Below are 23,440 nucleotides of genomic sequence, written 5' to 3'. Positions count from 1 at the left end.
TTGTAAGCAAATGTGAACTATTTGAATTATTTAAATATTCACCCATCTCACCTAGTGAGCTCTTAGACATCTTTCTATTCACATTCGTTTCCATGAACTGAGGTTAGGTATGAAAATATGCATCAACGTTTTAATGGAATTAGTTATATGGTGTTTCCAGAATGTCTGTGGTGTTTCCAGAAAGCCTATGGTAATGATACACGCTCTCTGCGTGCTCAAGTAGCGCTCACACGACAGAGCCATAGGCATGGCTAAAAAGGACAGAAGGAAATCGGATAACCGAACACTTGAATATCTGAACGCCCGCCGTTGCCTGACCTGCATGGGTTTATGCTTGCTCTCTTCCAGGCTGTTTCCAGCTATGTAACGTTTTCCGATCGCATGAGATGGAAATTGACCAGTGCTTGCTGGAGTCGCTGCCCCTGGGCCAGCGGCAGCGGCTGGTGAAGCGCATGCGCTGCGATCAAATCAAGGCCTACTACGAGCGCGAGAAAGCCTTGCAGAAGCGGGACGGTCACGCGAAAAAGCTGAAGCATGGCAAGAGCCACCGGGTTCGTTTCAGCCTTGCCGACACGATACAGGATGCGATCGTACGTCACGACGATAAAGAAGGTACCCAGTAACGTTGACGTGTCTCGTTTTGGAGGAGAAGCCTCCGTGTGCTCCTTACCTGGTGTAAAACTTTGTTTGATACTTTTCATAAAGTGATCAATGTAACAAAATGTATTACATGCAATATATTACAGCGTGTTGCTTAAGACATAGAAAATAAACCTTCAGACACCTAACAAAATCACTCTGAGCTTGATATTATGCATAAGTTAATATATTTCAAGACCAGTCAAGACTATCATCATGATTATTTGTGGCCTTCTTACATATCATCAGCCACAGAATTTCACGCAAGTTACTTGTAAAATTATTTCCCCATTTTTAGGCAAAAATCTGGAGTAAAGAATGCTGATATCACTGACATTGGCCTGTGTTGTGCAATGAGGTGGAGTTGACCTGCAGAGGGTCAGGTCTCCAGTTGTAATATCGTGATGATACACTTTTGAAATATGTTGCTACATTTGGAGGATTCTTATTTTAGTTGTTCTTGGGTCTTGCTAGCATTGTTTTAATCCCTGGTACAGTTGATAATTATCTGAGGAATTTTGTAATTTATTGCCCAAAAGGGAACTAAACTTTGTAGCAGTGATCTCCCGCATTTTAGATGTCTCCGGGAATCCCCATATCATAGTTTGGAAGGCCAGTAATAAAACAATTGTAATGCTTTTAGCAGCTTCTTGCAAACAGATTTTAAAGCAGCTTTATGTAATCGTATTAGCAGAAAACTGCCCTAACTGGAGAGGCTCTGAGCTGGAGTCACACCGTGCAACCTACTGGCCATCCTTGGCCTAATTTTTGCCTATTTGGCTACATGTATTTTTTTACTCACTCCTGAACCTTGATTTTAGTGGGCATTTGCTCTATCATTATTTATTGTTGTTTGAGAAAGTCTTACATATTTAGATCTATATAGGAAATGGAGCAAAAGACTCTTCTTTTAAAGTGAGTGTCCGGGGCAGCATTCATAACTGAAATTTCAAATAAAATCCACAACTTCCCATTCCACTCTCCTAATCTGTAAAAATATAAGAATTATAATTCTCAGTGCTCCCATAGCTCCCACTTTCTCTGAAAGACAAGAAGAATACTAGATACGATTTTCTGCATTCTATAAGAGTCAGATACTTCAGACTATTTTTAACATTTTTTTTCCTGAAGAAATATAGATCACTTATTGGCGTGGTGATGAGGATCAGCAGTCTTTTATGGTGCCTCTATTTGGCCTTGAGCTGCATCTGAATCAGAACAGAAAATTCAGCAACTGCTGAAACTGAATAGCATGAACGTAAGGGAAAAAAATGTCTAAGGAGGAGGAAAGTGAGACGAGGGAAGAACAGTGATGGTATCCTTCACTTAAAAAAAATATTAGATCCCTAGAAGCAGGGAGCTCAGATAGCCCACAGATAAGCCAAGTAGGGATAACAACATCCCTGTACTCAATATCTGTGTCCCTTGCATAGGACGTTGTGTTTGAAAAAGCTGGGCATTTTTATCCTTGGAAGAGGGTGTACAATAATGGATTTATACAATCACAGATTTAAAAGAATAACAACCAGGCCTATCTTCTTCATTTCTGAGGCCTATTTAGGAATTTTCTGCAAATCTTGAGACTGTAAAAGTTCTACCACAACTATCTGCTTCCTCCGTTCTTTAAACTGAGCAAGTCCCAAGTCTGTTTAACAGTCCTGTCTCTGAGACTCTTAAGCAAACTCTTGTTTGCTGATGAATCCTTGAATAATTTTGCTTGGTTTGGGGTCCAGTTATAAAAAGCGCAAATCAGCTACATAGTTAGCAATTAAGTAGAAAATGTGGCTACACTGGATGGAGCTCATGGAAGAGCAACATAACTAGTAAGAACTGGAGAAAGCAATTTAAACAGGAGAAGAAAAAGAGCAAAATTTGAGAGGAACAAAGCAGTGGCTGTTTGAATAAGTTTGAACTCAGCTAGTAATAATTCAGCAAGATGAAACACCCATTCTGCAGGGTTAAAAAAGCTGGCTAAAAATGATGTTTTACAGTTGTATGAAGAGAATATCATTTAGTATAAAAAGTGGAAAGAGGACACAACAATAGGGTGGACTAGAAGTAGTCCCCCAGGTGAAGTTTAGGGCCTTATTTCTTTTGAGTGTCAGAAACTATATAAATTGGACAGCACATTTGGAAATGGTGAGAAATAAGCTAGTTAGATAGATGAGGTAAGTTGGATAACATGAATATGTATCTGAAGATGAATTTGTAATGTGGCTAGTGTGCAGACACATTTCACACTTGAATCTAATGGGAATTTTGCTCTTAAGAATTCAGTGCCTTTGTTATTCATGCAGAATATATCTTCTCCAAAATTACTATAGTACTTGCTACTGGGCACAAAATGAATTTCTGCTAATGTATGCTAATAGATGGAATCATTCGTTTGGATTAAAATTAATTTTAAAATGGGCTTTTAGAAATTTTAGTAGTGACATGCTTTGTCTCAAGTTTGGTGATGAAATATAGTCACATAAGCTAAAAGTTAGCAAAATGTTGTGGTTTTGCTCTGTTTGGAGGCATTTTAAATGATTATTTCTATTTTTTCTATTATTATACATAACTGAAATTTGGTCTTTCATCTGACCCAGGAAGACTGAAAAGAAATCCTCCCCCTCCTTCCCCCCCCTCCCCCCCCCCCGCCCCAGCTTTGCATCTGGTCTCTGTGGACCACACCTAGCTGCTGGTCATCCTTTTGAGAGATTCTTAAACTGTTGTTCTCAGTGGTGATACGTATAGGAGCAGAAACCAGTGAGTAAGTGAGCATAATGTTTTGTGTGACACAGGTTTTTTTACATCTTTTCTGCTGGCAAGAGAACAAACTGTGGGTCAGTTGCCTTTAAATCCTACTCACTGTTGTTATTTGAGAGAGATGTCAAATCCACATTAATAATGGAGAGCAGGATATTTGTCTTGCTGACATCAGCCATATAATGTTACTGCAAAGTGGAGGCCAGCGAGGTTTCTGCATCCTGTTCCGTTCTACTGCAGAGCAGGTATGCTTGCACCTACATTTATGATTAGTGTGAGCTCAGATTTTGTTCTCTGACATGTATGCTCCAGTATTTGCTCAGAACCTGCGCATCAGCTTAGCCTCATGTACGAGCAATTAGGAAATGAACTGAGCAATCAGGAAACGGAGTGAATCTGAGCTTGCCTTTCTGCTTAACATACAAGATAGTCATGCCCCAAAGGTCTGGGTAGCTTGGCTTCTTGAGAATATGGGATATGCCTCCTTCCCAAAGGAAAGCTTGAGATATTACTACTGACAACAATGGGAAATGATGGCAGTTTGAAAGAGGTGAGTTTTTGAGCATCTCTAGGCACTGTGAACTGACAGATAAACTTGTCATGACGAAAACAGTATCAAAAAGTGAACATGACAGTCCTGCACCCTGCATCTGACAAAAAAGGGAAACTAAAAGACTGAATTTATTTTCAGTCATCTTTTGGAATACTCTCTAACACAACCTTTTAGAAATGCTGCAGCGTATCTGAAATCATAAGGCTGTCAGAGATGCTCTCTATGTAATATCTTTGGTTGTGAAAACACTAAGTTGCAATGCAGTCATAAAGTAAACCATAAGGTCTGCCATGTTTATGGGGCATAGAGAGTCAGGATAGGAAGCTCAAAGAGCCAGCAACTCAGCCTTGAGACAAAAGAGGTACTCCTGTGAAAATCAGCATCAGAAGGGGAATGTAGGTTCCCTAAACCTAATTAAGGTTCCCTTCATCCTTTTCATGGACAGTATGCTGATTCTGTGGTAGCGCTGTGATTCCAAATGGGTCTGATACCAAAGTGATTGGATGTTAATACTGATGCTATGTGTAATATAAGCCTTTCCTCTGAGGCTGAGCCTAGCTCTGATTGCTTTAGTCAGCCCTGCTCGCCTCTGCTTCCATCCTGCCTGAACGTCTTCCCAGTAGTAGTGCAGGGCTACCAGCATGGCCACTTCCTTTTAGCAGTGGGAGAGTGTAGTGGCTGGGGACAGCCTTACTCCCCCTTCTCTCTCCATAGGATACCTGGAAAAGCTGGAGTAAGAAGCAGAAGATACCAGTACCCCTTCTGCTGCACTTTCCACTGCTCGGGGAAGTAAAGCACATTTTTATTTCCTTGCATTGTTTCAAAATCTAGTAACTGACCTCTTATCTTTGTATTTTACTGCAGTAAGCTCGTTTATGCTTTAGGGTTGTATCTTTCTCTAGTACTAACAGCTTGGCTGGTTACCAGGATAGTCTGGAAAACACAGGGTTCCACTCCCTGTGCCTGGCAAATGTATCGGGGTAAACTTACTGATCCTCAGAGCTCAGGTTTAAGAGTTGCAAACAGTCTGTTTAGAAAGCTGCAAGAGCCAGGATGTGGGCCATAGATACCGGTTCGTGAACAGAAGACTCCATGGACAAGCGTTAGGTGAAGTCTGTTGCCAGGTATCAGGAAACTGGGGAAAGTCTGAGGAATGAAGATCACTGAGAGTGTGTAAAATAAACCGTTTGTCCTAAATATTTGTATAGTTGAAAAGACTGGGAATAAATTCATCTTACCTGTCTTGGGACCTTCTGACCTTCAACTATCTTTCTTCATATCCAGGGACACCTCTTCTCCTGCCATCTGAGATATCTCTTCTCAAACTGATTGCAGGGAATTTTTTGGTGGCACATCCTTTGGCTTTCTGCATATGCTAGGAGGCGCAGTTAGGAAGCTAGGCTCGGAGCATGTCAATACATTGCTTTTAAAGGTCACCAAAGTGCTGGATGAAGATTGCCTTTTTGTGTGTCAGTAATAGTTCAGAGGTATCTTAGTTACTAGACAAGACTGAAAGATAAATAAATACATTTGCTAAAAACACATATAGTCAGTAATAGAACAAAATTAATGACAAAATAACCGAACAAATTATTATGATTGTACCTAAAGTGTAGGAAAGAGGTGAAAAAATTGTTGTGGCGTTAAATCTGCCAAGTTGGATCTTTATTGATAAGCCAGAATTTCACTGTATTAGGCAAAAATCCCTCCCTCTTGTGTTAAAAAGGTGACTGCTGAGGAGAAAAAGAAGTCTGTGTAAAAGTTCAGCTCAATCTTCTATGTCATCTCAAATTAGAATACCCCACTCTTGCTTACTTCCACCTTTCAAAATCTTTCTACCGTGTTGCTTTTGATTAAATACATAATATCACCCTTTTCCTTCACTCCTCCTCTCAAAGACACTTTACTTAACATTTATTTTGTATATTTACATTTATTTATAGTGTTAATGTATTTCTGATTTTAGACTATTTCTTTCTTTTACAATCTTCTGAAGAGAAAGGAGTAAAATTTTATAAGTGATCTGAGGTGTTATATATATATTTGTACATATATGTATATATATGCACATATTCTTACGTATGTATTACGCTATGAGCATAAAGGCCAGACAAACACACACAGTTGGTGAATCAGGATTAGGTTATGTAATCTGAGTAGCATTTCTCAGTTCCCTGGCTGTGCTCTTGGTTTTACAAATCTCTTTGGGAAACCCTGTCGCATCAGCCAATAAGCTCTGGATGTTTTGTTCCAGCCCTAAGCAGGATAAAATAACAAACAGTTGGGGTGTGTTTACCGTGAGTACAGAAACCTTCAGAACAAAAGAAACCTCCCAAAATTAATAAATGAAAATTTCGGTCAAAAATGATATTAATACAGTACACCTATTAGCATTTTTCTGAATAGAGAAATCATGAAGAAAGACAAAAGTTAATGTAATTTCAACTTGGTGAATTTTTTTAAAAAATAACGTTTAAGAGCATTCTTAAAGCAGAACTACAGAGCAGCTAAAAATTATTTGAGAGATCAGATACTCTGTATTTCTTTACCCCAAGAAAAGACTGTGCAAGCATAGTTCTTTTTCTAAATTTAAAACACAGATAAATTTCTCAGGATTTGTAATGCTTTGGTTCAGGATTGTGTTAGTTTTATTTAATATATTTTAATTGCAAATTACTATTTACTCTCACTCTAATCATCATGCAAACTATTTTTTTTCCTGGGAATGCTTGTAGAATTCACTATACGTATGCAATAACAGCTTTAGGGATATTTTTTGGTCAATATAAAGATATTTGGGAATTTACAGTTAGTTTTCTTTATATTAGGGGAGAAAATTGTAAATTAGACGATAATCTAAAAATTACTGTTGACAAATGTTAATTTACTAGGAACCACTTTAAAAGAAATCACAATACATAAGTATTATAATTTGTACAATTCAATATTGATGGGCCCAATCTTTAAGAGTTTTGAATAGTAAATGCTCTGAAAAGTGAAGTCAAGGGACTATTCATAGCATGTGGAACTAATGAAATGCACAAAATTTTGCACGATCAGGGCTCTTGAGGGAAAAAATGTATACTGTAACTGAATATATTGACAAGATGGACAATTACATGCATTCTGCATTAGGAACTGATAGGGCTGTAACTTTGGAAAGGACTAACTCAGCTGACTGTCAGGCGTGGTGCTAGTGACTTAATCAGTCTGTGTATGGAAAAATGAAACATCAATCAACCATCTCAATCCACCCATTGATGAAGAAGCAGTTTCAAAAGCCCTGAAGGCTGAAGCACATTTCAAATCAGAGTCAACCTCCAGTCCTAGGCTCAACATGGTTGTTAACCTTGTTTAGTACCATGTGTGCTGAATTTGGCAACACAGGCCATCTTTTTGTTACAGCACAGGGACACATAATGCCTTTAGTTATTAGGTAACAGATGTTAAGTAATTAAAGCAGCCTATTTCAAAAGCAATCATAAAATCACAGGGAGATGAAATGTGAATACATTTGAATTCCTACAGGATACCATGTGTGCTTTTTGTTCTTTTGTATGTGTGCTTACATTTTAGTAATTAGGTAAGGCTACAAGATGAGAACTGTATCTTAAGCTACCTTTGTTTACCAAAAATATGTGTGATTCCTGGTAGACAAGGTTTATTTTATTGAAATAAGTAAAACTTACAAAACCAAAGTGTAATATATCACTGAAGTGAACAATAGGCTTGATGGAGTAAATTTTATCTAGCCTCTTCCTTCTCCCTGTGTACTGTCTAACCAGGAGTGCTTCTGTCCATCAGCCACTTTTCTTTTAGTTCTGAAAGCTCCCTGGGCAGATCTAGCTGCAAGTTTTGTTTCTGTGCATGCCCAGAATTACACTTACTGAAGTAGCTATCTCTACTTACACCTCGTAGGGAACTAGAAAGGCTTCCCTCCGTTTTGAGTCCTCCAGAGCTGATCTAGTGGAGGTGTTCATAACGACGTCCCATCAGAAAACAGAGGTAGAGCTTCCTTCTTTTCTCCATATAACTGGGAGAAGAGCTGTCACTTGCACTTTTTTGCTGGCCTGAAAGTTAAGTTGGATTGCTTTGTTGGCTGTTTTGGGTGCATGTCCCCTCACTAAGAGACATGCTGAAGCTAGGTGGTCTTGCTTGCTATATAAGCTGTAGAAAGTTGACTGCGAAACAAGCTGTTGTTGTACAATAATAAATTGTCTCTACCACTAGATGAACTCCCCTTAGTTCCTTGGAAAATAGAAGTATATTAAAATTACACACACACACATATGTATGTAGATATACAAATTGGATTATTTTTTAGTCCTCTTTTACATGTTTAAGCTCTGAGAAGTCAAGGTTGAGATATACATTTGAATTTAGTAGTTCCTATTGGAAATTTTTGGATGTCTCTAAGTTCACCCTAAGGGATTTATGGACCCCTCTCTGAAATATATACCTTTTTCTTATTCCTATACAGAGTTTCTAGAAACATAGCTTTTGGATTTTTCCTTAGAGACCAGATTTTTAAATCATAGGCAATGCAATGTGTGTTTGTAGACAGAGAAGTCTGCTCTTGAATATTATCTTTATAAATCCAATTAAGAACTAGAAATCATTATTTTTATATGTTGCCTCTATTGTAATTATAGAACGTAATGTTTATGAGGAAAACTTTGCCACAATATTTCTAAAAGAGATTACTAAGAATGTTATTCTTTCAGCTTTGAGCCCCTTTTCAAAATTCTCAACTATTTCTTTTGATAGACTGTGATATAATGCTTTTCTTCAGAGGGACTAGGCAGTATGTAAATTCATCATGACTTTGCATAATGAGGATATAATTCAAAAAGCTTTAACAGTTTAAAATGTTAAGAAAATCTATTCAGAAGACCGTTACCTTATATATGCATCCAGTTTTTTTAGGGGAATAATTGATCTGAACTGGTAATTGTTATAGACATGTTATCTGCACTTCCTTCAGTTTAAGTCTATCAATCTCATTTGTTTTTCTCCATAAGGTCTTTCCTTTCCGTGTAATACTAAAAACAATTTTCCACTTTAGCATGCACGAGAAAAGGAGGAAACACTAAGGCTAATCGCTCACAAACTCACTACGATGCCAGTGGAAGTTTGTTAAGCCACTAACAACCAGCTAACTGGCATCTGGCAGTTTTCCCATTCATTTCAAAGGGGATCTGTGGTTGGTGTTCCTCACATCATGCACTGGGAGGCAAGGCTATAAATCAGCACCATTCAGAAGCCTGCTCTCCTGATGAAAGAGGGCATCCACTGAGCAGCAGGTACTGCTGGCATCCCCTGGATGTTGTTAGAAGTCACACTGATTAAAAGGAAATTCTCCTGTGATGGCAGAAGACCCTAGTCTGTACTTGTGAAATATAAAGATAGAAAGAATCAAATCTTCCCTGTGCAATTTGCAATTGATTTCTCCTTCAGGGTATTTCTCTTTCATGCTTCAAATTGATTTCCAATAATACTTCAGTTCAAAGAGGAAACTTTTCTGTATTTGACTTTCAATATCACTAATCTTAAGATGTCTTTATTTCAATTGCCAATTGGTCTAGCATAAAAATAGAAATAACCTTTCCTCTTTCCTCCTTTTTTAAAACAACAAACCCTTAAAGTAATAATACAGTTCCTTATTAAAAATACAGGTGATTTCTTTACAATACCTTAAAAGTATTTTCAGTTTCTCAATTTAATTTTACAAAGCTTTTCCAACAGAGTAACTTCCATTGTTTCACCAGAGGAATGTTGATTTAATAGATTAACCATAACTCTGGAAAAAGGCCATATTTTGGAATCCTGCAGCATATAAACTTGGGTTGATCACCATCATATTAATCGAAAGAATGAGAAGAATATTTCTTTGAAAGTTTTTAGAAGTAGAACAAATAAGGGGAAAAACTTTCTCCAGTAGTTCTGAAGGTCTAAATGAACATAGCCCAGCCACTAGATGCAATATTTTTTAATTGCTAAGCTCTTTCCTTGTGCCTGAATTACAGTACTATTCCCAGTCAAAACACAAGAGGCAGAGCTAGATTTATCTGTACAGTGTTTTGTGAGTTTTCTTTAAGTCTGTCCTTCCTCAATAAAAAGTCTAAACACCAAGTATGTTTAGTGCTTATTATTTCAATGATCTTTCTTTTTGCTGAAATATACATTGATGGATTCTTTTTTCTTAATACAGTTAGGTATCATAACTTGATATGCAGGGCTTTAGCTGCTAAAACCTTTTGCACATCAAGCTGACAGAGAACAAGGTCTGTAGTTCTAAGAAGGAAATAAATAAAAAGGGTTTTATGGCATAATGAATAGACAACTGATTCTTCTTGATTTTTTGCTATTTGCAGCCATCACAGTTACAGGTTATTACAGGGATGGAATTGAAGCTTGTACATACAATCGACAAATCTAAAGGAATAGGTAATCTAACTTGTATTTTTATGTAAATTGCATCCAGGATCAGAGGTGGGCAGGTCAGTAGTTAAGGTAACATTGACAATATTTCTAAATGTCAGGCTTTAAACATGGATTTTAAGCATTATGTAAACAGTTCAAGGTAGAATTTTGACAGTTAGCCTGAGGCTGCGTATTACTTTCTTACATTGTTGCTTTCCAATGACTGTATATTGCAGTGTAGTATATATGTGACCTTGAAGCAGTACACACTGTGATTCTACATGAGAAACAATAAGATGGTTGCAGGAGCTGATTCTCACACTGTGTACTGTTTGATTAAATTCAGACTCAAAAGGCAAACATGACAGCTGCAGCATTAAATCACTGAGCTATGGTCTATGCTCCAGATTTTAGCAATCACAACTATTGTTGTTATATAGTAGTAGTTTTTCCTAGAATTCCACATAAACTCCTTGAGAATAAGGAAAATATGACTTGCAGTTTTCTTAAAGCTGGAAGCATCTGTCTGAAATGTGAACTGCTGCTCTGTCTACCAAGGAGCATCCTGTAACAGGGCACCAGCTGTCATGGTAAACTTTTTAATAAATCCCATCTGAACTTCACTGGCTTTACTGAATTCCTATATGGGATGAATGTTGGACTTGTTTTGGTTTAAATCCTTCCCCCCGCATCCCTCCACTCCCTAAAAAAAACTCATTGGTGCAACTATTCAAAACCATGCAATAGGAACAGAAAAGGCCAGATGTAAAGTAAATACTTTACACTGATTCCACTGATTCTTACATGGGCATAATTTGTTACTGCTATATATGTGATTTTAATTATATTCATGCATATTCTCTTTAGATTAGTCCTCAGCTTTTGTTCTGTTGGAAACTGGTAACATGCATTTCTAGTACAGGGTTCTGGCTTCTCCTTGATTTCTCAGTTTTGTGTGCCAGATGTAACTTACAGGTCTGTTGCATAGATTTTTTGAGCAGAAGAGAAATTGGCATTGCTTATCATTTGGGAAGTTTGTGCCCCTACAGTTGTAGCTCAGCACTGCAGCCCAAACCTACCATGTGGCTCCATATGAGCATGGACTCATGGTGTCTTGGAACTGGGAAGCAGTCAGATAATGTGGTTTTGTCTACCCTTTTCCATGTCCACCTCATTATTGGTGAATTCATTGAGTTGTAGAATCACTTAGGTTGGAAAGGACCTCAGGAGATCTCTACTCCAACCTCCTGCTCCAGGAAGGTCAGCTATGAGATCAGATCAGGTTATTAAGGCTTGTCCAGTCAGGTCTTGAAAAATTCCAAGAACAGAGATTGCACAACCTCCCTGGGCAGCCTTCTCCACTGCCTGACTCTTTTTATGGTGAAAAAGTTTTTCCTTACATCCTATAGAATTCTGTCTTGTTACAGCTCATACCTCTTGTCCTCCTGCCGTGCACCACTGTGATGAGCCTAGCTCTATCTTATCAATAAACTCCTCATAGATACTGGCAGGCTGCTATTAGTTCTCCCTAAAGTTGTCCGTTCTCCAGGCTGAACAAGCGCTGCTCTCCCAACCTCTCCTTGCAGAGCAACTGCTCCAGTACCCAACCATTGTGGTGCCCTCTACTGAACTTGCCCCACTTAATCAAAGTCCTTCTGTATTTGAAGTCCCCCAAACTGGGCAAAATACTGTAGATGGTCTAGTGAGTGCCAGACAGAGGGAGATAATCAATTCCCTCAATCAACTGCCTGTGCTCCTGTTAAAGTAGCATGCAGGATGCTGTTGACCATCCCTGCAACCAGGACATGTTGCTGGCTCATGCCCAGGTTGCTGTCCCCCAGGGCATTTCTTGCAGAGTTGTTCCCCAGCCAGTGAGTCCCCAGCCTCTGTTGTTGCTGGGGGTTATTTACACTCTATTTTCCTCCATTTCTGAAAATGAATGTATATTTTTCTATGTATTTGATAAGTTAGTAATGACTGTAGGCATGCAATTGCTGAATTTCTGACATACGGTCCTGATGTGGTCCTTCCACCTCCACAAGAGGCAGCATAATCCTCTTAAGCCTCTAGTTCAGTGGGGAGACAAGGAATAGCTGTAGAGGCTTTAAATGCATGGCAGGGAATTGGGAAGGTAAATCAGAAGCAGAGGTCTGTAATTCCAACTTCTATATCTGAATTTTGGAGAGGCTGGAGTTGCAAGAAGGAGGACCTAGGCAACTATAGGCTGGTCAGCCTCACCTTCATCCCTGGAAAGGTGATGGAACAGCTCATTCTGGATGTCATCTCCAGACACAGGGAGGAAAAGAAGGTGATCAGGAGTAGCCAGCATGGATTCACCAAGGGGAAGTCCTGCTTAACCAATCTGATAGCCTTCTAGGATGGAATGACTGGCTGGGTAGACAAGGGCAGAGCAGTGGACGCTGTGTACATTGACTTCAGCAAGGCTTTTGACACTGTCTTCCATAACATCCTCCTAGATAAGCTCAGGAAGTGTGGGTTAGATGAGTGGACAGTGAGGTGGATTGAGAAGTGGCTGAAAGGCAGAGCTCAGAGGGTCGTCATCAGTGGTGTGGAGTCCAGTTGGAGGCCTGTGGATAGTGGCATCCCCCAGGGCTCAGTACTGGGTCCCATCCTGTTCAACTTCTTCATCAGTGACCTGGATGAGGGGACAGAGTGCCTCCTCAGCAAGTTTGCTGATGATACCAAGCTGGGAGGAGTGGCTGACACACCCGAGGGCTGTGCTGCCATTCAGAGAGACCTGGACAGGCTGGAGAGTTGGGCAGAGAGGAACCTCCTGAGGTTCAACAAGGGCAAGCGCAGAGTCCTACACCTAGGGAGAAATAACCCTAGGCACCAGTACAAGGTGGGGGCTGACCTTCTGGAGAGCAGCTCTGCAGAGAAGGACCTGGGAGTGCTGGTGGATGACAAATTGACCATGAGCCAGCAATGTGCCCGTGTGGCCAAGAAGGCCAATGGTCTCCTGGGGTGCATTGGGAAGACTGTTGCCAGCAGGTGGAGGGAGGTGATCCTGCCCCTCGACTCAGCCCTGGGGAGGCCTCATCTCGAGTACTGCATCCACTTCTGGGCTCCCCACTACAACAGAGACATGGAGCTACTGGACAGAGTCCAGTGTAGGGCTACAAAGATGATCAGAGGACTGGAGCACCTGCCCTATGAGGAACAGCTGCGAGAGCTGGGTCTCTTCAGCCTGGGGAAGAGAAGACTGAGGGGGGATCTTATCAATGTGTATAAGTACCTGAAGGGAGGGTGTCAAGGGGATGGGGACAAACTCTTTTCAGTTGTCCCATGTGACAGGACAAGAGGCAATGGGCAGAAATTGAACCACAGGAAGTTCTGCCTGAATTGAGGGGGAATTTCTTCCCTGTGAGGGTGACGGAGCACTGGAGCAGGTTGCCCAGAGAGGTTGTGGAGTCTCCTTCTGTGGAGATGTTCAAGGCCTGCCTGGATGCAACCCTGTCTACCATGCTCTAGGTGACCCTGCTGAGCAGGGGGGTTGGACTAGATGATCTCCAGAGGTCCCTTCCAACCTTACTGATTCTATGATTCTATGTAACAAGATCTGCTCTCGTTGTCAGCTCAAGGATAAGATTACCAAGCAGAGATACATCCAGAATGGGGAGCTTCTGGGAAGAAAGCTTGGAGTCTTTCTTACTCTTCACCTATCATCTGCTACATAAAGCTTACTGTGAGACTGAATAGTGAGATCTGGAGAGACTACCCTTGCAATACAAGAACCAAAGGAAGGTCTTCCCTTCTCTAGACTTTCTCCCTTATGTCCAGTCTATGGGATTCATGATACATCATCTACAGCAGGCATATGTGGCTTATGTTGTCCATATGTGCAAGGAGTTACTAGGTTTTGCAAATCTCATGCCTTAGAAAGACAGAAGGAGATAGGTAAGAGAAAGGGGGAGAGAGAGAGAAGGAAAGAGAGAGAGAAGGAAGGAAGGAAGGAAGGAAACAGAAGGAAAGAGATTGAGAGGTGTGGTATGCATTGTAAACTAGAAAAGAATTACCTAAAAGTTTAATATGTTCTCAGTTTTTGGCAAATCATAAAATACTATGATTGAATGCTAATATCTTTGAAACTTAAAAATAATGAGTGTTGCCAAATAATGGATGTATATGTCAAAATCCAACTTCTCTCCATAACAAAATGTAAATGTTAAGAGAGAAATAAGTTCGTATATAGAACAGTAGCCTACACTATTCACATCTGTTGACCAGCTCTGAGATGCCTGAAAGAGACAACTAGTATTAAAAGACTGAGCTGGGCTGATAGAATTAAATCTACCATACAGGAGACTGTACCTCAACCAGAAAATGTCTCACAGTCCGCAAATTTTAAAGTGCGAAAAGTGACATAGTTGGATAATAAGGAATTTAGTCAGGAAAACTTTATTCCATGGACTTGCAAGGTGCAAGGGTGCAACAGCGGAGGTGCAATCCTACTTGCAGGAAATCAGTGGAAGCTTTGTCATCAAGTGTGAGTGGGATTCTAAATCCATGATGAGGTGATTGCTTGAACTTAATCAAATACAGGTGAATGAAGACAGGGCACTGCAGGGGCTGGGGACTCCCCAGGGCCAGGGGTGCCAGTGCAGATGGGGGCTTCCAGTGGGGGCTTGGGCCAGGGCTGGCCGCCAGGGCCCATCCCTCCACCCCGAGGGAGCAGGGCCCCAGGGGTGTCGGGCAGCATGGCAGGGACAGGGGTGGAGATCCTGTGGCTGGGCAGATGCCGGGCCGTGGTGAGGCCAGAGCTTGCACCGCAGTGTGACGGGGCAGCGGCTGACCGCCCCAGGCTGGGCTGAGAGGAGCCAGGGCTGGATGGGGCGGTCGTGGAGGAGGGGCAGGGACAGGAGGCTGGCGGTGCCCCCAGGGACCTGATGGCTGTACAGCATCCAACATCATCCACAGTGGATAACGATTGTTTAAGTGAAAGATAACAGTAAAGACCAAAATATTGAATTTGGGAGGAGAAATCCACTTTAAGCTTGCTCTTACAGAAAGGCTTCATTAATTGTCATACTATCACTGTAAATCATCTGAAAGATAGTGTCAAGATAGGAAAGGGAAACTAGCAGGGCAATTGATACGATTTGTGAGTAAAAACTGAGAGCTACCTAAATGATAAGGGCAAGTATTAATGAAAGTTTGCTATGGTGGTTTTTATCTGTAACACATAAATACCAATATGGGAAGGAACTGGAATGTAGCTAGCAGATACAGAAAGACGGAGTAAATAAAATCAAAGAAAACAAAGAATGTAGGTTGGATTTAGAAGGCGGAGAAAAATTCTTGGATAATGAGATCTGCCAGATGACATAGGCAGTATTCGTTATTTGGGACACTTAAAATAATGTTTTTTTACAATCCATCAAATCTGCATTGTTTATGTAAACTTTCTCAGTTATAAGTATTTTCTATATATTGAAAATTTGGGGGAGTATTATCCTGATTACACCATGTAGCGGCCTTCTATAGGTGATGGTTCGCCTAAAAAGAATGAGAACTGGATCACTGCAGTCACACTGCTTTAATTGAAATTGTACTGCACGCTCAGATACGAGGGTAGGGACATCGGTAAAAAGGTACTTCTACAACATGAGTGTCTTAATAGAGAGTCAAACTATATTGATAAAATGCATGCTTATTCTGGTATATCTCTATATTCCTTGGATGTTAGGCCAGTATTTTTTCATTTGTATTCTCTAATTTAGAGTTTTGCATTCCTATTTTTACAAGCCTGTTCCTACCACAGCTCTGGCTGAGTAATCCTTGTATCGGATCTAGCAATTGTGTGGCTGCAAAGCAAATCAGCTCAGCAAACTGATCCTGCTCGGCAGAATGAACCAGCCCAGGAAATGAACAGTTACCTGCTATGTCAGCTCACTGAGTTGAGTCACCTTGCTGCTGCATAATTGATGGGGCTGATGCACAGAAAGTGGGGAGGAAGGTGCAGGCAGCTAGGAGCCACTGGCATAATTTTGACAGTAGCTGAAGGAAACACATAATATCCAGCGGCACTTGCAGAGTATGTTTCTAACACAACTGAAAGCTAAGCTAAATTGGGGGTGCCATGGGTTGTTTTCCTTTCTGCCCTGTCCTTTCTTGCTCTTTCCTTTATGCTCCCCTTGAAGGAAGCCAGTTCAGGGAGCTAAATCAGCTGAAAACTCTTTCACAAGGTTACCCTGCAGCTCATGATGGTCAGTCACATGCCACTGCTGGGCAAGGTGGAGGGAAGGAGTGCATTGATAGAAGCAGGAACAAGAGTGAAGCATCTCCAATGTAGATTGACAGTGTAAATGTCATAGACTACACAGAAATGTTTGAAAGGGGGTGCCTGAGCCAAATGTGTCAAGTCGTGAAATATTCCTGAAACCAGATGTTTCCTTGTTAGGCCTGGCAACTCATCTGCCACATGCATAGCTATTTTGGATTAATGTGTAGATAGTTAATGTCCATAGTTTGTTCCATGCTGTCTGTTTTTTGTTTGCTCCCTTGTATACATCCTGGGAATTCCACTGTACACACAAAATCTACCCAGCCAGTGGTCTACAGCTGGTAATTAGTACCATTTAGCAGCTGCTTAGCAGGGTAATAGCTTGTTATCCTTGAAGATCTCTAATACAAATCATAATGACTTGCTCACACTGCTTGTAAAACAGCTGGCATAAACTTGCTCTGCATGGTAGGAGAGCTAAAAGAGGGATTGCGTCTCACTTCATATGGAATGTACGTCAGGAGTAATTTGATTTATGCCAATTAAGTAATATTGGTGTAGATTCACTGTAAGTGGTGGATGACTCACAGAGAATACAGTCTCTTCAGCAGAAGAATTGAATTGTGTGGAAATTCTTTTAACTTTTATTGTTAGAGTAGGGAAAAGCAAGTGATGACTATAGCTTTCCAAATTAATGTGTTGGGAATAATTTTTCAAGCTGTAAGAAAATAGTTGCTGACTTTAAAATAGACAATAATTTGCTTTAAGATGAACAAGAATAGGTAATACTAGCCACAGAATGAGTTATTCTGCTGATGTGTGTTTTAGTGTCCATCATTTAATGCATATCAAATTGAAAACCTGTAAAACCTGAAATTAACATATTTAATAAAATGTTGTATGAATCTGAAACTTTGTATTCAAGTGTTTGCTGAGTTGAATGTGCTGCTAGATGTATCTGTAGCAGAAGAGTTATCCTGCACATGTAATTTTAGTCTTCTAACTGACAGATGCTTCTGAGATATTCCCAGTGGGATGTGAGCTTTTGTATAACCAACTGTAGCAACCTTTCTCTGGACCCTCAGGATAGCCTACACAGGAAAGCCAGATAAAATATGGATGGATGTATAGAATATTAGAGATGACCTAAATGCTAAACTATTAGGTTGGGGTTTTTTAAATCTTTTTGTCTTTTTTTAACCTGAGATAAATAACTCAAATGTTATTTGAGTTAATGAGCTAACTTGAGTAAAAACCTTGGGAAAATCTTTCTAAAATTTACTATGTGATGGACCACTTTCCCCCTAAGATTAATTTTAGAGCACTCATCTTATGGTAAATTTTAAAAAGCTTTGTTTTTCTTGTAATTTTACCTCATTAGCAGAAATTCAGAATTCAGTCAGGTCTGTGCTGCTGGCTTTTGCTGACATAGCTGTTTTGCCGTGGGGCGTAGCACAGCAGGGCTTTTGCCAGGGTAGCTATCAGCTGTGCTGACAGCAGCATTATTTTTAGTTAAGCCTGTGTTATTCTGTGAGGTAGTGTAAACTGTTGTAGCAGCCTCTCTGTAATACGTGTAGTCCTTGGTTTTACTGAGGTGAAAACACAAAGTTTTATAACCTAATAAGACAGACATTACCCCAGCAATTTCCCCCTTTTGACCTGAACCGGCTTCTAGCTCTAGAAGAGCTGATTCAACGTCGTTGGAAGGGATCAGGCGATATCGATCACCTCTGAGGGTGGTGCCCTGGCGGTGTGCTCCTTGCAGCAATGTCTCTGAGTAAAGGAACTGAACTGCTGCTTCCAGTCTTCTTTAAGTTACTGTGATTGAGACATCTGACTTTCCATCTCACTCTGGCATGAACCTAGGTACTATCAGTGCAAGTAATTCCATGTAAGTGATGTGGATTAGGGTCCTTTTGTTTGAAAGAGTAGCTATATAGCAGGAAGGAGTTGGATATTGTGAAGTGAAAAAAAAAAAGTGCTTAGGAATAAATTTCTTACAAAGAAAAAGAGAGAGAGGGAAAAGTCATATTTAGATGTTAGGTAACATGGCCCAGTTAATTTTAAATCTTGTTGGTTTGAAGTGATCTGAGCCCACACTGTTTTTTCATGTGAGTATCTGTCTTTTCAGATACATAGCCTACCACACTGCAGCTTAACTCATGGCCTGTCAAATTTGAGTGCTACTGGTTGTAGTCTTTGTATAAAGAGGTAGTTTAATTTGTATCACTGTGCTTGGGCACTGTGAGTACACACTAGTGTTTTTTAGGCCATTCAGTTTGTGGCCTCAGTATTTCCCAGTGCAGGCACAGACTGCACTGTAAATATCATATATGGAGAAATGAATATAGAAATTAAATTAAACAGAGGAAATGAAAGCAGTTGTTAAGTAGACCCTAAACTGGTGAATTATTATGGCTATGTATGCACTGCTAGATATACCTGCCATGCTGGGTTAACCTTCCTCTGGACCTCGTTTGGCTTTGACTTAGTGTCAGTATGTAAACTGAGATAAAACCATTGTTTTTACGCAGTTTTGTTTTTACGCAGTTTTCCTGCTCAAGGCATCTCGGGTAACAGGAGGGTTGTGCTCTAGACCTCCAGAATAATAATGTGTAAGTGTGATGCTGTCAGAGTTGTTGAATGCCTAGGCATAAAAAATAGAAGAACAGCAGAGGGTGCGAGGCTTTGTGGGAAAGCAGCAGAGGAGTATGCACAAGGGAACAGATGTGATTCGACATGTGCTTACCTGTGCTGCTTAACGTTCGTTCATGCAGTGGAGTGATCTATCCCCTGAACCACTTCCAAGTTTGAGGTCTGATTGTTTTCTGCACAAAGGCAGCATGGCAGAAAACTAATGTGTGTTGTGATCAGGAGACTGGGGCCCAACGCTAAAACTGCAAGAGATGTCGCCTGAGGCTGTAGGACTATCCCTGTCAGTCCATTTTGGTGGTGGTTTGGTTTGGTTGCTTTAAAGATAACACTGTGTTGAATGGAGCTCAAAAATTAGCCTGACAATTCACATCGCGCTTTCAAATTCAGCAAATAAATAAAATATCTTAGTTACTTTGGGCCATCATAATCTGATTCCTGGCTGCCTTAAACAAACAAACAAACAAACAAACAAACATAAACTCTTTCCAGGGAGAATGGAAGCATCAATCCTATCCCAATCAGTGCTCTGTTCAACAGTGATCAATATAGCTTGGCTATCAAGGCTAACGTTCTCAAATTCAGTCAGCGTGGAAAAAGTCTCTTTCCTCCCTCAATTTCTGCTTCCTGTGAAAGGCATGAGCCTTAGTTTTCCAAATGTTGTGCTTATTTCCTTTATGGTTTGTTGACTTTAATCTTTATGCAGTGGAGGTGGGAATTTAGTTCCAAGAACGTAATTATTCTTCAGAAATGAAAAATAAGATGAGGTTTGAACAAGTTTGACAGATGTTGAGAGTGATTGCTGGAAATATTTCAAGGATGGAAAAAGCGGTGGGATTGACTCAGTTCCTTGAACAAGGCAATAAGGGTATGACTGTTCTGAATAATCACTCTAAGCCAAGAAGAAGAGCTTGCTTTGAAGGAAAGTGTCAGCAATCTCACTAGTTACAGTGTAGTAACAGTATTGCTTCTAAATGTGTTTCCATTAGATAAACAAGACAAATGAAAAGGATGATTAAATCTACCAGTAATGCTACTTGAATTTTAAAATTTCCTTTTAAACTCTTCGTAGTGAAGGTATCAAGGTAAGTATTATTCTAAGACTGCATTTGTCAAAAATTTATGACATTTGGCTTGATTTAATTTGCTGTTCTGATTAAGAATAACTTACCGGAGATTGGTGTTCATCTGCACTCATAAACAGCTGATTTGTATAACAATTTTCTCATAACTGCATTTGATACAAGATGAAAATATAGTGTGACTAGAATAAGGCAAGAATACTAGAGAGACATGAAGGTGGCAGGAATTCTAAGTGGTTCATTTATGCAGAGTTTGAAATAGCAGAATTTTGTAGTAAGGAAAGGGCAAAATATTTTCTTTCAATTCCTTAACTACTGATGGTAGAAGTATGTTTTTTCTCTTTATCCAATATCACTTCTGTTGTCCAGTAGTACAGTTTGATGATCAGCTTATACCTAAACTGCTTCCGGTTTTGGCTGGAAGTAGCGGCTATCCCATTCTCCCTCCTCTGCCACACATTCCCAGATAGTTTTCAAGTAGCTCAACAATCTTTGGCATGTGTCAGCACAAAGAAAGTGCTGGAAACCTGCAGCCTTGAGCAGGAGGAACTTAGAATAATCCTTTTCAGCAGCAGCATGGTCTTAGCTAGGCTTCAGCAGTTAAAGAGTTGTGTTTCAGTACATAACAAACAAGTAGAGCATTCCAGCTAGATTTATTCTCTGTGAACTGAAGAGAACAGAAGTAAACATTAACAAGGACAAAGTTTACACTAGCTAGCTGCTACTGCCAGAGGCTTGACTGGTAGAAACATCTGCTTGTACCCTGTATTCAGCACCATAATACACCAGATGGCCGGTGGTGTATTTTACATATATTCTTTGTCTTTTCTGTTACTACTAAAACTGTTTTTGTCCAGCTTCTAAGCTTGCATTGCCATCAGTAACTAACTGCAGGTGATTTGTCAATAGTCCTGGAACTTCTGATACCCTCTTACACCCATGCCTCCAAGGCTCAGCTGTCACTCCAGCTTTGTGCTCCTTTAGTCTGCAGCATACTCTAGTGTCATAGATAACTCTACATGCTAGAATAACTAATGCTATTCTATGTAGCATAGCATACCAGCTTGTCATTGATGTATGTATCAAAATTATTAACAGTAGACATTACATGGCACTTCTACAAAGTTAAGCAAAACTAAAACAAGTTAGGTAGTTGTTACCAGCTCATTAAGCAATTGCTGTAACAACTAAACAAGCTAAAACTAAGCTCCAAGCAAACTAAGACAAGCTCGGGCAAAATAAGTCTCACAGCCCAAGTCCTGAGACTTTGCAAAGCTAGTACAAGGCCTGTGACTGGTAGCAGGCATGGCATTAGTCTTTACTGGGCTGTAGGGCTATGTAATAAATTGTAGTCTAGTCACTACGGTCAGTATCCATGGCTTGTGGAGAGCTTCAGCTCATCCAGAATCTCTCTCAAATATTTTCTTTCAAGTAAATGTCAGCTTTAAAGATTGTTTTCAATCTGAAAAGTTTTAAAAGCAAGCCCTATGAAAAATTCCATGAAAGGAAACTAATTAAGAGATACATAACATTTCTGGAATATAGTGATCTATGGCTTTTCCCTCATTAGAGCTATGGATCCCAAAGTCCTCTAGTAATAACTAGAGCAGATCTACAAAAAAGAAAAATTAAACATATACTAAAGATTTTCATACTGACTAGTAAAGTCTTCAGTGAATGACCTAAGTGAATTACATGTTGGGCAGGAACATTTTGCTGTTGTGATCACTTTTTTTTTTTTTTTCTTTGGAGGGGGAGGTGATTTGAAGGAAAGAGGAAGGGGGTTTTTTTTGTTGTTTTTTGTTTTTTTTTTTTTTTTTTTTTTTTTTTTTTTAGCTGACTTTATGTGTTGAGGAATGTAGCAAATAATTCTGGATGAGATCAAAGATTCCTGCCTAGCTGAAATGAGAGATCACATATACTCGCTGGTAGTCTTTGTGATGTGCATTTCCTGTAGCACTGATGAAGCTGTGTGCAATAATGAAAAATAAACCAAAGAAAAGAATTGCTTACTTCTTACCCACTTACCCTGATTTTTTATACGTAAGCCAATCATTTGTTTATGGACATAATTATAGTCCATAACTCTAGTTTAAGCTTGCAGTTTAATTATTAATATTTTATGATATAATCTTGAAATGGGTGGTTATTTTGTATTTGTTACCAAGTCAGAAGGTCTCAGATCTAGAAATGAGCTTATTTTTTTTAAGTTCTCGACAGTAGCATGTTGCTAAGTGGGACTGTAAACACATTATTTCATTTTGCAAAGCTATTTTGTAAAGAACCATGTCTTTGGGAGTTTGATGGATGCAAAAGACTCAGTAAATTGCCTGTATTTTGTGTGCTGAAGTAGTCACAGCGTTTTTCTGTCACTTGTTTACTGTTTTAGGCTCCAGATGAAACTCTTGTGGAATATTTTCAGATCTGCAGTTTCCCAACACTCTGACCTTGTGATGTGTCCTGTCAAAACCGAGAGGTTTTCATTTTCTACCTTTGCCAGTTTTGGTGCTCCCAAGACCTGTGTTGAGTGAGCTCATCTCAATGACCTAAGAAGAAATTATCCACTTTATTATTGCTGGGATTATTTTCTGCTGTTTGAGTCAGTTCCCAGAGGCAGAAGTAGGCAGGGGTAGATGATGTGTATCACCTTTGGTGAATGAGGGAAGGGCCTTTAGGCTGGCTGCTGGATCAGCTCATCTCATCTTGTGAAAACACTGCCTAACAATATGATTTCATTTGCCTCCACCCGACCTATGCATTTGTGTCCTCTGTGGTTATGCAATTATGCAGTCATCAGTATTGATGGGCTGAAAACTAACTCTGATCCCTCCAAAAAATAATAATAAAAAAGACTTACTGGTCTAGCTGAGTGTGCAGTGGCATGTGTGGGGAGAGCTGGCACGAGGGAAGAGTAGAGCATGCGGTAGAAAGCATGCCTTCCCCTTTTTGGCAGCAGCAACTACACCATAAAAACAGCATTTTCAAAGAATGACATATTCCAGCTCATGTCATTAATTAAAATCTCCTTGAGAACAGAATTATGGTAGTTTAATAATTCCTACAAACCACATTTTTAAAGACTATCTGCCTTAATCT

At 39.9% G+C, this 23,440-nt stretch overlaps 1 protein-coding gene across 1 annotated transcript in view; it reads left to right on the top strand.

The window, feature by feature from the left end:
- Positions 1 to 356: 356 nt before the first annotated feature.
- Positions 357 to 23,440, top strand: part of MYO16 (myosin XVI) — a 278,529-nt gene continuing 255,445 nt past the window's right edge. The window contains exon 1 of the mRNA XM_062575533.1: positions 357 to 612. Coding sequence (XP_062431517.1) covers positions 387 to 612 — 226 coding nt within the window. The 5' untranslated portion in view covers positions 357 to 386. The remainder of the gene's footprint in view (positions 613 to 23,440) is intronic.

This window comes from Rhea pennata, chromosome 1 (genome assembly GCF_028389875.1).
Source record: "Rhea pennata isolate bPtePen1 chromosome 1, bPtePen1.pri, whole genome shotgun sequence".
In the NCBI taxonomy this organism is placed as follows: Eukaryota; Metazoa; Chordata; class Aves; order Rheiformes; family Rheidae; genus Rhea; species Rhea pennata.
The sequence above is the reverse complement of the archived record's forward strand: the minus strand, read 5'-3'. Positions and strand labels throughout refer to the sequence as shown.